This window comes from Hylobates moloch, unplaced genomic scaffold (assembly GCF_009828535.3).
Source record: "Hylobates moloch isolate HMO894 unplaced genomic scaffold, HMol_V3 SCAFFOLD_11, whole genome shotgun sequence".
In the NCBI taxonomy this organism is placed as follows: domain Eukaryota; kingdom Metazoa; phylum Chordata; class Mammalia; order Primates; family Hylobatidae; genus Hylobates; species Hylobates moloch.
In genome coordinates, this window is record NW_026652286.1 from 49,354,908 (window position 1) to 49,370,169 (window position 15,262).

The 15,262-nt window shown below is 41.7% G+C and overlaps 1 protein-coding gene across 1 annotated transcript; it reads left to right on the plus strand.

Annotated features, from left to right (window-relative positions):
- Positions 1-6,519: 6,519 nt before the first annotated feature.
- On the plus strand, positions 6,520-11,323 carry LOC116476163 (mitochondrial import receptor subunit TOM20 homolog). Its single transcript, XM_058446240.1, is given in 3 exon segments — positions 6,520-6,627; positions 10,851-11,274; positions 11,277-11,323. Coding segments are annotated over 3 exon segments (579 nt in total).
- Positions 11,324-15,262: the final 3,939 nt, after the last annotated feature.

A 15,262-nucleotide genomic window follows, 5' to 3' on the forward strand; every position in this document is an offset into this window, starting at 1 on the left:
CTCTGACCTCATTCCTGAGCTCTAGATCTTTAACTCCAACTGCCAGCCACTGGCTGTCAATCTGGCTGTCCTGCTGCAGACACCTCAAACTCAGTAAACCCTAACTTAAATTCATTATCTTTCCCTTCATGTCTGCCCCATCTTCTATGGCTCTAAATCACTAAATGACAAGATCTGAAACAGATGTCTCATCCTCAACTCCTCCTACTCCTTTGCAACCCCCCAACCCTCATAATAAGTGACCAAATTCTGCTTATTATGATACTTCCTATTTCCCCTAGTCATTATCTTGTTGCATTTCAGTGACCACTAGGCCCTAATCATCTCAGTACATGCCAACCAGCTTAATACTGCTACGTTAAGGCAGACTGCAGCAGACTCCCAAAGCGCCTCACTGTTTCCAGTTTACCCCTCCCAAAATCTAAGACCAACTGTTGATCTTTTAAAAATGTAAATCTGACTATGCCTAAAACACATTCCAAAAGTTAAACCTCCTTAAATTGGATCTCACCTTTCTCTCCAGCCTCAACTTGCCCCCAACTCTCCTCCACCACCACTTACATTGAAGCTTCAGCAAAGCAAACCTCTTGTTCTACTCCCCTACACCATTCTGTATGTTTATTCATGCCGTCCCTACTGCCAGGCTTATACACTCCCAAGTTTGACTGGGCTAACCCTCCTTCTCTTAGTGTGAGGTTCAATTCAGGAAGCCTTCTTTGTTCATCCTCACCCCTATTTCTCACCACCAGATTTGATTAACTACCTTCTCCTGTGTGTTCTATATATCCCTCCAAATAAACCTCTTATTACTATCCTAGCCACATTGAATATAATTACCTATTTTTTTTGCTAATATTTTAGTTTCTGCTTCCCCCTTCTAATTGTAATCTACCTGTGGGAGAGACAATATCTAACTAATCTCTTTATTCCCAATGCCTTCTACAATGCTTGGCACATGTCAGTCAATTGGTTGGTTACATAAATAGCCAGAAGCTACAGACCCATCAACCCTTAAAGGGAATTAGGCAGTTAGGCTGCATCTTTTCTGACCCAGCTGAATTCTCTGGAGCGTGCCTCCCAGTAACCAGTTAGGAGGATCTGGCAGTATCCTGAAGAGATTGTTAGCTTGGATGATGGGTCAGTGATAGTGTAGAAGGAGAGAAGTTGATTGAAACTTGAGATATTTACCCTCTCCCTCCTAACTTCCATTCTGGACCCTAGCTTAACCCTTGACATAACAGTACTAAACTGTTGGCACCCACTAAGTGCCAGTCAAGGGATTAAACAATCTTTGTGATATGAAGATTTTTTTGAAACTCCATTTTGACTGCTTCTTGAGAGTCCCTGTTTCCCTCCTCTCTTATCAACAGACAATGAAATAAGCTCTGGTGGTTGGTCCCAAGTTTGAGCAAATATAGGCCTGATCCTGTTGCTCCTGGTTTTAAAGGTACATCAAAAAGCAAGACAAACAAAACTAAAGCAGGTAAAACAGAATATAAAAAACAGTACCAAAGAGTTTATCAAATGAGTCAAATTGTAACATTCTTATTTCCAAGGGTATAAATATTCAATTAATCTCTGTAGGAGGCTTCAACCCTGGCTGTTAAAAATCAGTAATGAAGGTAGACTTGATGACCTGATGTGGTTTCTTAAAAACCACAGGTTCCCACTAATATCTGGGAAAGATTTTCTCCCCAGCTTTATTGTCCCAACAGCCAACAAAACTGACTCAATTTTGTAGGCTCATTATTCAGCTAATTAAATGATCCTTTTCCAGTAAATATTGTTTTAAGTCTGGTGGGTTTTGTCTAATGCTAGGCAAAAAAAAAAAAAAAAACCTCTTTCAAAACTGCAGAATATATGCTAGTCATTTCTTCAAAACTCCGGCTTTATTCTGGAGAGTAGTCACTTAGTCTAATACTTTCCATGAGGAGCAAACCAACTTCAGATAAAGTTTTTTTTTTTTAGTAATCATTGTTACATTGTTACATCTTTTGGAGAATTCTGCTAAAAACAACAATTTGCTGTAGTCCATAAGGCCCTATTTCAAGTATTTTGCAAACGTGTATTCACACACAAACACACACACACACACACACACCATTCGCTCTTTAAACATCTAAAACGGCACACGTTCACCTAGGCCTTTGTGTATAGGAAAGGTTTCTCAGCTAGTAATGTTGTAAAAACACAGCCAAGGCCGGGCGCGGTGGCTCACGCTTGTAATCCCAGCACTTTGGGAGGCCGAGGCGGGCGGATCACGAGGTCAGGAGATCGAGACCACAGTGAAACCCCGTCTCTACTAAAAATACAAAAAATTAGCCGGGCGCGGTGGCGGGCGCCTGTAGTCCCAGCTACTCGAGAGGCTGAGGCAGGAGAATGGCGTGAACCCGGGAGGCGGAGCTTGCAGTGAGCCGAGATTGTGCCACTGCACTCCAGCCTGGGCGACAGAGCGAGACTCCATCTCAAAAAAATAAAAAAAAAAAATTAAATTAAAAAAAAAAAAAACACAGCCAATTTCCAACTTTCTCTGCTGCCTGAAGCCTAGGCAAGAGTCATCCAACCCTTTGTAGCTTTCTCATTACAAGAGCAATTTTGTCACTCCTTGGATTGAAGAATGGATAGTTAAGGGTTTCTGTTGTTGTTGTTGTTTTGTTTCCGTTTTTGAGACAGAGTCTCACTCTGTCGCCCAGGCTGGAGTGCAATGGCATGATCTTGGCTCACTGCAACCTCTGCCTCCCAAATAGCAGGATTACAGGTACCCACCATCACATCCAGCTAATTTTTGTATTTTTAGTAGAGATGGGGTTTCATCATGTTGGCCAGGCTGGTCTTCAACTCCTGAACTCAGGTGATCTGCCCGCCTCAGCCTCCCAAAGTGCTGGGATTACAAGTGTGAGCTACTGCGCCCGGCCTAGTCAAGGGCTGTTTTAAGAGGCAGTAATCTAAATCTACACAACGATAAAAGTGACATAAAGAAAGGGATAAACTCAGGACCTGTGGAAGCATATGGCACCTCACTGTCGAGTGCCAGCTTCTGATTTCTCTTTCTTGGCAGCATGTTGAGGCTTGCCAGACCCTAGTCAACAGGGCAGCAGCAGTATATCAAACCCAAAGTTTGGACATTATATTTGCTAAATGCATGTATTCTTGTTTCAAGGAGTGTCACTTTTATTAAAAGTAATGAATCTCCTTTTTCCTTTTCTTTTTTTTCTTTTTTCTTGAGATGGAGTCTCACTCTGTTACCCAGGCTGGAGTGCAGTGGCGTGATCTCGGCTCACTGCAACCTCCACCTCCCGGGTTCAAGCAGTTCTCCTGCCTCAGCCTCCCTCGTTGGGATTACAGGCGTGTACCACCACGCCCGGCTAATTGTTGTATATATATATATATATATATTTTTTTTTAGTAGAGACGGGGTTTCACCATGTTGGCCAGGCTGGTCTCGAACTCCTCACCTCAAATGATCTACCCACCTCCGCCTCCCAAAGTGCTGGGATTACAGGCGTGAGCCACTGGCTGGTTATATATGTTGTAGTTCTTGTTGGAAGACCATCCTCCCTCATGAATCTCCTATTAAGTGAAAGGTCATTGAAATTAATACATTTGCTTTTAACACACTCATGATGAAGAAAAGTTGAACTACAAGTTGAAAGAGATACTAAATAGTAATATTAGGTGCTTAATCCCTCAGCAGCTTAACAGGAAAACAAAAAGAGGCCCAGGTTTTCTAACAAAGTACCCTTAAGCAACTTCAAATGGATACAAGTTTTTAAAATTCAATGTTTGGTCGACATTTGATTCTATGGCCAGAGACTAGTTACTGGCTAAGATGCTTAAGCACAACTCAGACTCCCAGTTACTGATTCTTCTGTAAAACCTCCCTTTTAGTGCCAGCGAAAGAGAGTTGTCGTAGTCTCCTAACAAACCAGGTAATTTCGAGCATTATAAAATAGAACTGTATTTGCCATGTGGCAGGGATTGTATTAAATGCTTTACATACATTACTGTTTCCTCAGAACCACAAAAGTAGGTACTGTTTTGTTTTGAGACAGGGTCCTGCTATGTGGCCTAGGCTGGTCTTGAACTCCTGAACATAAGCAATCCTCCTGCCTCAGCCTCCCAGTAGCTGGAATTACAGGTGCTTGTCACCATGTCTGGCTCTGGTTCTATTATTATACTCAGTTTCCAGATCTGGAAACTGAAGCTCAGAAGGGTTAAGTAGCTTCTCCAAGGTCACAAACACTGTGACAGAGCCAAAATTTAAACACAGCACACTTGATTCCAATTACACTATACTGCGTTGTTTCCTTCAGACTTTTGCTATCCAGTAATGTAGCTACCAGCCACATAATGGACCAGTAATATAGCTACTAGTCCAGTAATGTAGCTACTCACTATTTAAATGTAAATTAATACAAAGTAAACAAAATTTAATATTCAATTCCTTAATGACTAGCCACAATTCAAGTGCTTAATAGCCACATGTGGCTAGTGGCTTCCATACTGGACAATGCAGATATAGAATCCATTATTGCAGAAGGTGTATCTAGAATCATAAGTAACTGGGATATTCTCTCTTTCTCTGTCCTGATAATGCAAATAACACAAATTACCTTGGTACTTTGTCAGAAAGTTCAATTTCAAATTTAAGCTTAAGTATAGCAATACCTTAGCCTTTGTGATCAACATATTCATGCCCATCTTTTTCTTGGTCCTGACTTTCTACCTGTATTTACTTATTATTGTTTCATTGTAGATATTCTTGTTATAGGTTTTCTCCAATCCTTTGTGGGAAAAGGCAGAATATAAATATAAATAAATAAAAATCAGGACACATGGTCTGATTTTTGTGTGACTTCCTTAGTATAAGATACAGACTAGGACTCATGAGCCATCTATATGCTGTCCATAGGAAACTCACTTCATGGATAACAAGATAGGCAGGTTGAAAGTAAATGGATGAAGAAAGTTATACATGCAAATGTGAATCAAAGGAAAGCAGAAGAGGTAACATTAATCTCCGACAAATTGGACTTCAGAGCAAAGAAAATTATAAGAAACATAGAAGGACATCATATAATGATAAAAAGGTCAGTCCACCAAGAAGACGCAGCAACCCTAAATGTGTGTGCAGTGGACAACAAAATTGCAAAATACATGAACAAAAAACTTATAGGACTGAAAGAAGAAATGGACAAATCCACAGTAATAGTTCAAGTCTTCAACACTCATCTCTCAACAATTGATAGAACAAGGAAACAGAAAATCAGGAAATATGTAGAAAAACAGAACATCAACCAACAAGATCTAATTAATAGTCATAGAACATTCTTTTCAACAACATCAGTGTGTAGCTTCTTTTTAAGTGCTAATGGAACATATACGAGGTATAGCATATTCTGAGCCTTCAAATGAACTTCAACAAATTTAAAGGATTTAAATCATACAGTCTATTTTCTGACCATAGAATCAAATTAGAAATCGTAACAGAAAGATAATAGAAAAATCTACAAACATTAGGAAACTAAACAACACAGTTCCAATAATACAGAGGTCAAAGGACAAGTCTCAGTGTAAACTTAAAAAATATGTGGAACTGAATGAAAGTGAATACAACATATAAAATTTGTGGGACACGTCTAAGGCTATGTTGAGAGTGAATTTTATAGGATTAAATGCATAAACTAGAAAAGAAGAAAATCTCGAATCAATAATATGTTTCTACCTCAAGAACCTAGAAAAAGAAGAGCAAAATAAAGCTAAAGCAAGTAAAAGGAAAGAAATAAGGAGGGAGTGGGGGAAGCAGGGGCAGTGGATATGGCTATAAAAGGGCAAGATGAGGGATCCTCATGGTGATGCAGAGGTTCTGCATCTTGACTGTGTCTTAAGATATTCTACTATGGTTTTGCAAGATCTACCATTGGAGGAAACTGATAAAGTGTTACTATTGGAGAAACTACCATTGGTGGAAGCTCTCTCTGTTATTTCATACAACTGCATGTGAATCTACAAGTTATCGAAAAATAAAAAGTTTAATTTAGCAAACAACAGAGTAGACTTTACAACACGTAAGTGAAAAAGGATAATTATCCAAAATATATAAAGAATTTTAACCAAAAAATACACAAAAAAGGTAACAATAGAAACAATGAGGAAAAGATTTGAAATGATACTTTACAAATGGGTAAAAGTACAATGAAATACTATTAATATTACACACACACTAGATTGGTTATAATGAAACAATTTAACAGTATCAAGTGTTAGCAAGGATGTTGAGCAAAGTATCCTCCCATACTAGTGACACCTGTAAATTGGTGCAACCCCTTTGGGAAACCCTTAGACATTATCTTAAAAATTGGAGAGCTATATGCCCTGCGATGATTCAGTAATTCCACACCTAAGGTATCTGTCTTAGTCAGATTTTCTGTTGCTATCAAGGAATATCTGAGGCTGCGTAATTTCTAAAGAAAAAAAAAAGTGTATTTGGCTCTTGGTTCTGCAAGCTGTACCAGAAGCATGGCACCAGCATCTGCTTCTGTGGAGGGCTTCAGGCTGCCTCCACTCACAGTGGAAGGGGAAAGGGAGAAGACGCACACAGAGATCAAACGCGACGAGAGCCAGAAAGCAAGAGAGAGAGGAAGAAAATGCCAGGCTTTTTTAAACAACCAGTTCCCACGGGAACTAAAAGTGAGAATTCATTTACTCCCACCAGAATGAGACCAAGCCATTCATGAGGGATCTACCCCCATGATCGAAACACCTCCCACCAGGCCCCACCTCCAACACTGGGATCACATTTCAACATGAGACTTGTTGGGGCCAAACAAACAATATCCAAACCATAGCAATCTCCTAGATATAAATTTGTGTTTATGATACATCAGGATAAATATACAACAACATTCATAGCAGCATTGTTTGTCATAGCCTCAAACAGGAAACAATCCAAATGTTTATCAACAGAAGAATGGAAAATATCAGCATATTCATATAATTGAATAACATGGAGAAAACAAAGCCAAAAGATGAGACAGCACACATACTAGGCTTTCTAGAATAGCATTGAAGGAAACCAACATATTTCTCCCCCAAATATTGAGAATTGTTAAGTCAAAGACACTGAAAACACAGAGGAACACTGTCTCAGCTTCTACTCACCTGATGGCAGAACATAAATCCTTTCTTACTACAAACAGCACTTGCTTATCCGCCCAGAGAGGGCACTAGCAGGCACCAGAGAAATCTGGGAACAGATTTTACTACCTTCCCACATTTTCACACCTCTTAAAAGACACCTGTGCTCTTCTCTGTCTTGCCATTATGGGAGTTATTACTCTTTGTTAAAATACTATTTAAACAAGGCTCCTAAGCCACTGCTTTGAGAAAGATACTTTTGAACTGAGCCCTCTCCCATATGATGTCAACGTATGTCAAACTTCTGCTGATTTTTCTCTTGTAAATCTGATTTTGGTTTTGTTGTTTGGTTTTGTTTTGTTTTGTTCTGTTTTGTTTTTTTGAGATGGAGTTTCAGTCTTGTTGCCCAGGCTGGAGTGCAATGGTGCGATCTGGGTTCACCACAACCGCCACCTCCCGGGTTGAAGTGATTCTCCTGCCTCAGCCTCCTGAGTAGCTGGGATTACAGGCATGCACCACCACGCCCGGCTAATTTTGTATTTTTAGTAGAGATGGGGTTTCTCCATGTTGGTCAGGCTCGTCTCGAACTTCCAACCTCAGGTGATTCTCCCACCTAGGTAGGCCTGCCAAAGTGCTGGGATTACAGGCGTGAGCCACCATGCCCAGCCCTGACTGGTTTTAAGGAGAGTGTCTCAACTAAGAATTTACATGGGTCAAAAAAAGAATTATATTATCTTCCCTTCAGCATTTATTGGATCAGTAGTAGGTGCGGAGATCTGCTGTAGCCCATTCCATTTGGAGTCAGCACACAGCAATGAAAGAGAGCCTGGTCCTTGCATGAATATGATGGTGTAGTGTCTCCTAATCCACTAAGCCCCTAAATGCCAGTGAGGAAGGCTATTTCTTCACCTTTTTGAGTAAAAGCCTTGAAACATCAAAGAATGGCTGGCCTGACAAGGGCAGCAATCCAATAGATACATGACGTGGCTGGTAGAACCATGGCTTCTGGTCCATTACACCACTTCATTTATCAGTTAGGAGTGCACAGGCTCTCTCTTGACAGTAGCAGGGGCAAAAGTCTATGTGTTGTTATGGCAGACAAGTGGCCTGGTCAGCATTCCAGTAGGACTGATTGCCTTAAGCATTGGCTGTAGCCAGTTTCCATGGAGCTTGAAGGACAACTCCTTTTCTGGGAGGCCAGCCTGTAGTGAAGGCCCAAGTTAGCCGTATTTCTCCACCACTGCAGTTCTCCACCTCCAATCTCTATGTGGCCTCTATGCATCATACCCTGTTCCATCAGTAATACATGCCACTTCAACCTATAGGCAACTATGGAGAATGGTTAATACAGCAACTATGGTAGTGGTTCTCAAACTTGAGCTATATCAGAAATACCTGAAGAGTCTATTAAAACACAGACTGCAGATCCACAGAGGGCCCTGAGAATTAGTATTTTTAAAGAGTTCCCAGGTGATGCTAATGTTGCTGGTCCAGGAACTACACTTTGAAAATCAGTGGAATAGAGAAAGCCATGAATAGTCCTACCCTGCATCAAGGGCTAAGGGGGCCCAGACTCAGCCAAGAGAAGAGGCACCAGAGTTCTGATGGGAGTTAGATAACCATTAGACAACCATATGCGTTTTCCTATATGTGGAATACTGATTATTTTACTTACTGCTAATCACAATCCATAAACAATAAGATGTGTAGATTAGGGCACAGACCACCCTTTGGCTGTCAGATTATAAAGATCAATTCTGTGATCTAAATCCACTTTGGTTAAAATACTAACATTAGTAGCAATAGCAATAATAAATAAAAATAAAACCACCCTGGTTAAGGAGTACAGACTAATCCACTGGGTGACTAGACGGGTCCCATTAGCTATTTAGCCTAGAATGACTGCAGATTTTCTATTATTGTCTTTAGTTTCAATTACTCCCAGCCAGGAATATGACTACATTGTGACTCCTAGTCCTCCTCCCTGACTGGCAACTGGGAAGTTTTCTCCTTCATATCTAGGCCAGATTGTGGCTGTGGGGGCCTGAAGATCCCAGAAAACATGAAACAGCTGAGTGTTAACCTCAGTGTTGTAGGTCTTGGTCTCTGGAGGCAAACAAGGCCATTTGGTCACACGGGAAGAAGCTAAGAGAGACACAGGGTCCAGTCCAAAGTTATGTGTGTGCACATGCATGCATGCACTGTGTGGAGTAAAGACAACAGTCATGGTTACAGGGCTTGGATAGAGGCGAACCAAGGCTGTTGGATTGCTTCCAGGCCTTTCCCAATGACCAGGAATTCTGTGTCATCCCAAGAGGATGAGGACAAGCTAGACATTGAGACCTGAGTCCATTGTTGACAGTTTCACAGGCAGGTGGGTAGTCTAGTGTAATTCAACAGAGTAGGAGAGGAAGCTGGAAGTAGTAAAATGTTATGAAACGCTAGACTGTTTCCAGCTCTCCCCTGCTGCAGGTAGTAACTGACGGCTGATCCAGTATTGTGACAGGTTAGCAAAGGAGCCACAGGCAGCCAATCAGAGATGCCTGGAAGAATTTGGGATGGCCTGAGTGACAATCCTCCCAGAGGGATCCAAGAACAAGGTAGTGTGTCTTCCCTCCACTTATGTCCTACAATTTCAGATATTCCCTTATTTCTGGTGAGGGGCTTCTTCTGAAAAAATCTATAACATCTGGCCCAGTACAATCACCTTAACAGGTAAACAGGAGTAGCCCCATCACCCCCAGTCTTCTTATATGACCCCATAGTAGTTGAACTGCATTTACTTGCACCCAAGGGTGAGGGCAAGCTAGCACAGTGCCCATGTGGCAAGGTATATAATAACACCAAATGCAGGATGAAGGTGTTAGTGTGACTTCAGATAGATCAGCTACACTAGATAGCCATTAGACAGCAGTGCCTTCAGGTTGGTGTCTGCCCACTTTTGGTATATGGCATTGTGCAGAATTCCCAACTACCAAAGAGAATCAGGGTAAGAAAAAAAAAGTGCAAAGGTGTGGAAAGGAATATCTAGGTTCAGGTCCCTGCAGTGCAGTTGTACTACTCTAGTTATTTTCTCATCCCCTAACTCCTAAGTCCAGATGGACCCTTGCAGGATGTGCTGGAAAGAATTCTTTTTTTTTTTTGAGATGGAGTTTCACCCCTGTTGCCCAGGCTGGAGTGCAATGGCGTGATCTCAGCTCACTGCAACCTCTGCCTCCCAAGTTCAAACGATTCTCCTGCCTCAGCCTCCTGAGTAGCTTGGATTACAGGCATGCGCCACCATGCCCAGCTAATTTTGCATTTTTAGTAGAGACAGGGTTTCTCCATGCTGGTCAGGCTGGTCTTGAACTCCCAACTTCAGGTGATCCACCTGCCTCGGCCTCCCAAAATGCTGGGATTACAGGCGTGAGCCACCACACCTGGCAGCTGGAAAGAATTCTAAGATGACCCACCAACATTCCCACCCATTGGTGTACACATACCTTCTCCCAGTTATTCAATCTAGGTACTGTGGTGAAGGGGTTTGCAGATGTAATTAAGTTCCCCAACCAATTGACCTAGAAATAAGGATTATCTAGGCAAGCCTGATCTAATCACATGAACCCTTTAAAAGTTTTCTCAGGCTTTCCGAGTCCCTGGCCCACGGGCGTTGGGTATGAGCAGCGCCCTCTGCCCTCCGCCCTGAGGGTTCATGGCCCATCGCTCCTTTGCAGTCCCTGCCGCCACTGTCCACGCTCTGCATTGTAGAGAAGACGGTGGGTCAGAAGAGCGCCATTGCCGCCAGTGTATGTGGGGCCCTTTTTATCAGGTACTGCATCTACTTCGACCACAAAAGACGAAGTGACCCCAACTTCAAGAACAGGCTTCGAGAACGAAGAAAGAAACAGAAGCTTCCCAAGGAGAGAGCTGGATTTTCCAAGTTACCTGACCTTGAAGATGCTGAAGCTGTTCAGAAATTCTTCCTTGAAGAAACACAGCTTGGTGAAGAGTTACTAGCTCAAGGTAAATATGAGAAGGGTGTAGACCATCTGACAAATGCAATTGCTGTGTGTGGACAGCCACAGCAGTTACTGCAGGTCTTACAGCAAACTCTTCCACCACCAGTGTTCCAGATGCTTCTGACTAAGCTCCCAACAATTAGAGAATTGTAAGTGCTTAGAGCTTGGCTGAAGATGATATGGAATGAGAAACAAATGTCAACATAATAAAATCTCAGTTAAAAATATTTAAGGTTGGGCGCGGTGGCTCACGCCTATAATCCCAGCACTTTGGGAGGCCAAGGCAGGCGGCTCATAAGGTCAGGAGTTCGAGACCAGCCTGGCCAACATGATGAAACCCCGTCTCTACTACAGATACAAAAAATTAGCTGGGTGTGTTGGTGGGCGCCTGTAAGCCCAGCTACTTGGGAGGCAGAGGCAGGAGAATCGGTTGAACCCGGGAGGCGGAGGTTGCAGTGAGCTGAAACTATGCCATTGCACTTCAGCCTGGGCGACAGGGTGAGACTCCATCTCAAAAAAATATATATGTGTGTGTATATATATATATATATATATATACACACACATATATATTTAAAATTCTTGGTAGTTGAGCAGCTCTGGGGGGAATAAGGGCAAATATGCTTGTTATGAACTACACTGAAATCTATCAGAGTTAATGTTTACTTTGTGTAGATCCATTTGTCTATTTTTTTCCCAGTGAAAAGTATATTTTGATAGAGAACTTTTCATTTTATAAATACACTATGAGTTACTGAAATATTATGGATTTTGTTTATTCCAGAAACATAGTTAAACTGTACATATGACATGGCTTATGTTAAAAATACCCGATGCTCAGTTTTGAAAATAGGCAAAAAAAAAAAAAAAAGTATAGGAGAAACTGAAGAATGCACACTTCTTTAGCTCAGACATTTTGCTGTAAATCCGGAAATTTGATAGACTTGGTTGTGTTTGTGAAAACTGAGCATTAAAGTTTTTGAGCGATCATTTATTTCCATTTAATCTCTTAGACATAAATATGTGACGTATGCTGCTGTCCTTTGTTAACAACTTCATTCCCTTTCTGTATATCGGTCTTGAAATGTTTTGTTTAAATCAGTGGGCTTAATGTGTTCTGAGTATTTACCTCCTTGGATTTTAAATACATGTAGTTGCAAATAGCACCAGGAATTACAGCTATGTACACCCCTGATCTAGCCTTGTGAGATTCACCAGCTCCTGTGTGCTCACTTTCCCTCCATTTTTCACATGAGAGAATGCGTCCACTGATCACCAAAGTGTCCCTTTCAGCTTCTGATTCACTGGGTTCTGATGAGCATCTTTAAATCCACCTTAACCTAAGGAATGCGTGTGGGCAACCAGGCTTTGCGTTTTTTTATATTCTGAATTTTGCATGCTTGCCTTAGTATTTCCGAATTGACTTTTTTTTTTTTTTTTTTTAGAGACAGAGTTTCGCTCTTGTTGCCCAGGCTGGAGTGCAATGGCGTAGTCTTGGCTCACCGCAACTTCCGCCTCCCAGGTTCAAGCGATTCTCCTGCCTCAGCCTCCCAAGTAGCTGGGATTACAGGCATGTGCCACCACGCCTGGCTAATTTTTTGTATTTTTAGTAGAGACGGGCTTTCTCCATGTTGGTCAGGCTGGTCTGGAACTCCCGACCTCAGGTGATCCGCCTGCCTCGGACTCCCAAAGTGCTGGAATTACAGGCATGAGCCACCGCGCCCAGCCGAATTGATCTTTTTTTAATGGTGTAACTATCTTGTTGATTTTCACTGAAATTATATGGTTCTGTCACTTCTCTGTAAATTAATCTGAAACTTTTAAGGTAACTGAGATGATCTGCTTGTAAAAATGTTTGTTGACTTTGCTTTTATCATCAACGTACCAAATCCTACTTCAACTTGATTAATTTATCTTGTTAAACGATGAGAGTAAGTTACAACCTTGTGACTGAAAACTTGAAAATAATGGAGCAGGTGGGACCTCTTATTCTCAAATAGTGACATATTCTACGTAGTCACAGATTGCATTTCAGAATTGAGTAAGGATCCTTGGTACTTGGTGGCATCTGTTGAACTGAGTAGCATTTCTCATTGTAAAGATTGCCTTTATTCTGTCTAAAAGTCTGTGGAGAGATCCCAAAGGCTTTTCCTATGTACTAGACATTTTATTTTGGTTTACTTACAAACTCTTCTTAATCGTTATTAACCTCGGGTTTTTGTGGTGTAGAGGAAAGAGAAATAGTTCTAGTTTCTGCCTCTGATTAGCCGCACAGCCTTGAGCAAGTCACATTTCATCTCTGAACTTACCTCTACTATTAGACTAGGTGACTCACATTTGAGGACCTTTCTCAGGTATCTTGAGGGTTTGTGATCTTGAACCCTTAAACAGTGCTTTTTTGGTGACACAGGATGCTTTTGGCAGGGGGGATGACCAGTACAAACATGCCAGTTAGTTTTACTAGTGGGATCCCAAATCCAAAGCAGTGTAGTTGTGATTGGTCAGTGATTAACCAGGCAGCTAAGAAGTCTTAGGCACCAGCCCAGATGTATATAGAGGGGCAGTTAGAAAGAAAACAGGGGTGGGAAAGGGAGCAAGGGGCAGACAGCTCAGCATGAAAAGAACGGGCTCAGAAAAAGGAGGGCTGGCTGGAGGAGTGAAGAGTAGCTTAGGTCTGGGGAGGGTAGAAACGCCATTTCGTTGGGAACTGGAGTGCAGTATGAGCTGAGTATCACTTGGCTCTGAACATACTGGCTTTGCTGTAATGATTGAAAAGGCAGTGATATCTTCATTTTACATCTCATTAAGCCAAGTACATTTTCTTATTTAAATGACAACTTTGGTGCTTTAACATGAGGTACTACTTTTTAAAGCTAGCTGTGTCAAGTTAAAGAAAAAAAAATAGCACTTTTTCTCCCAGAAATGTAATCACCAAACACTATCCGTTCCCATCTTGAGTTTTACAAGGTGATAGAATCAGGTCGTTGTAGTGATGCTGGCCAAATGGTGCTCAGCAGGTGAGAACGAAAAAAACCCAAATTTCAGTGGAGTAATAAACAGCTTGAATGTTTCCATGTGCTAATGTTGCATACTTACTAAAAACGAAAACTTTGGAAATGCGAAATAATGTATTAGTGCAACAGTTGACATGCTTCTTTGGGCAAACATCCATTGTTTTGGTCCACAATTTGTACTTAAGGTGAAAGAACATTTAAAACATAGACTTACTGGCCATAGCAATGCTGGCCTGTTAACTGGTAACTAGAACTTAGGTTCACATTTATGTAACGTGTGTAAAACCTAGTGGAACGTGCATAATAGGCAGTCAGTAAATGTTTGGTTCCTTTTGCCTCTCAGTAAGTTTATTTTACCAACTTCCTGCATGCCATTCAGACTTTATTAAATCAACCTGTGGACCAGAGTGTTAATGAAATGTTATTGCAGAAGGGATTAGAAAATTGGTATATCATGCACATATCATACACAATCTTTTTGTAATGTAAAAAAATGCAGTTTTAGGGCCAGGTGCAGTGGCTCATGCCTGTAATCCCAGCACTTTGGGAGGCCAAGGCGGGCAGATCACGAGGTCAGGAGATCGAGACCATCCTGGCTAACACAGTGAAACCCCGTCTCTACTAAAAAATACAAAAAAATTAGCCGGGCGTGGTGGCGGGCACCTGTAGTCCCAGCTACTCAGGAGGCTGAGGCAGGAGAATGGCATGAACCCAGGAGGTGGAGCTTGCAGTGAGCCGAGATCACGCCACTGCACTCTAGGCCTGGGCGACACAGCGAGACTCCATCTCAAAAAAAAAAAAAAAGAATGCAGTTTTATTATTGCTTGTGCCTCAACTGTTTAAGTGAATATTAAAGGGCTTGGAAAAAAAAAAAGTTTTCTCTGGCTAGTTGCAGAAAAGTCAGAGAGATATGTTCTAGCTGACCTGGAAGAAAACAAACATGCATTTTGTGAGTTGCCTATGGGAGCCATGTGGCAAGAAACTGCAGGCATCCTCTAGGAGCTGACACTAGCATGAAAATAAGACCTTAGTCCTACATCTATAAGGAAATGAATTCTACAAATAACCAGTGAGCCTGAAAGGAGACTCCCAGCCCCACGTTAACCACAGCCT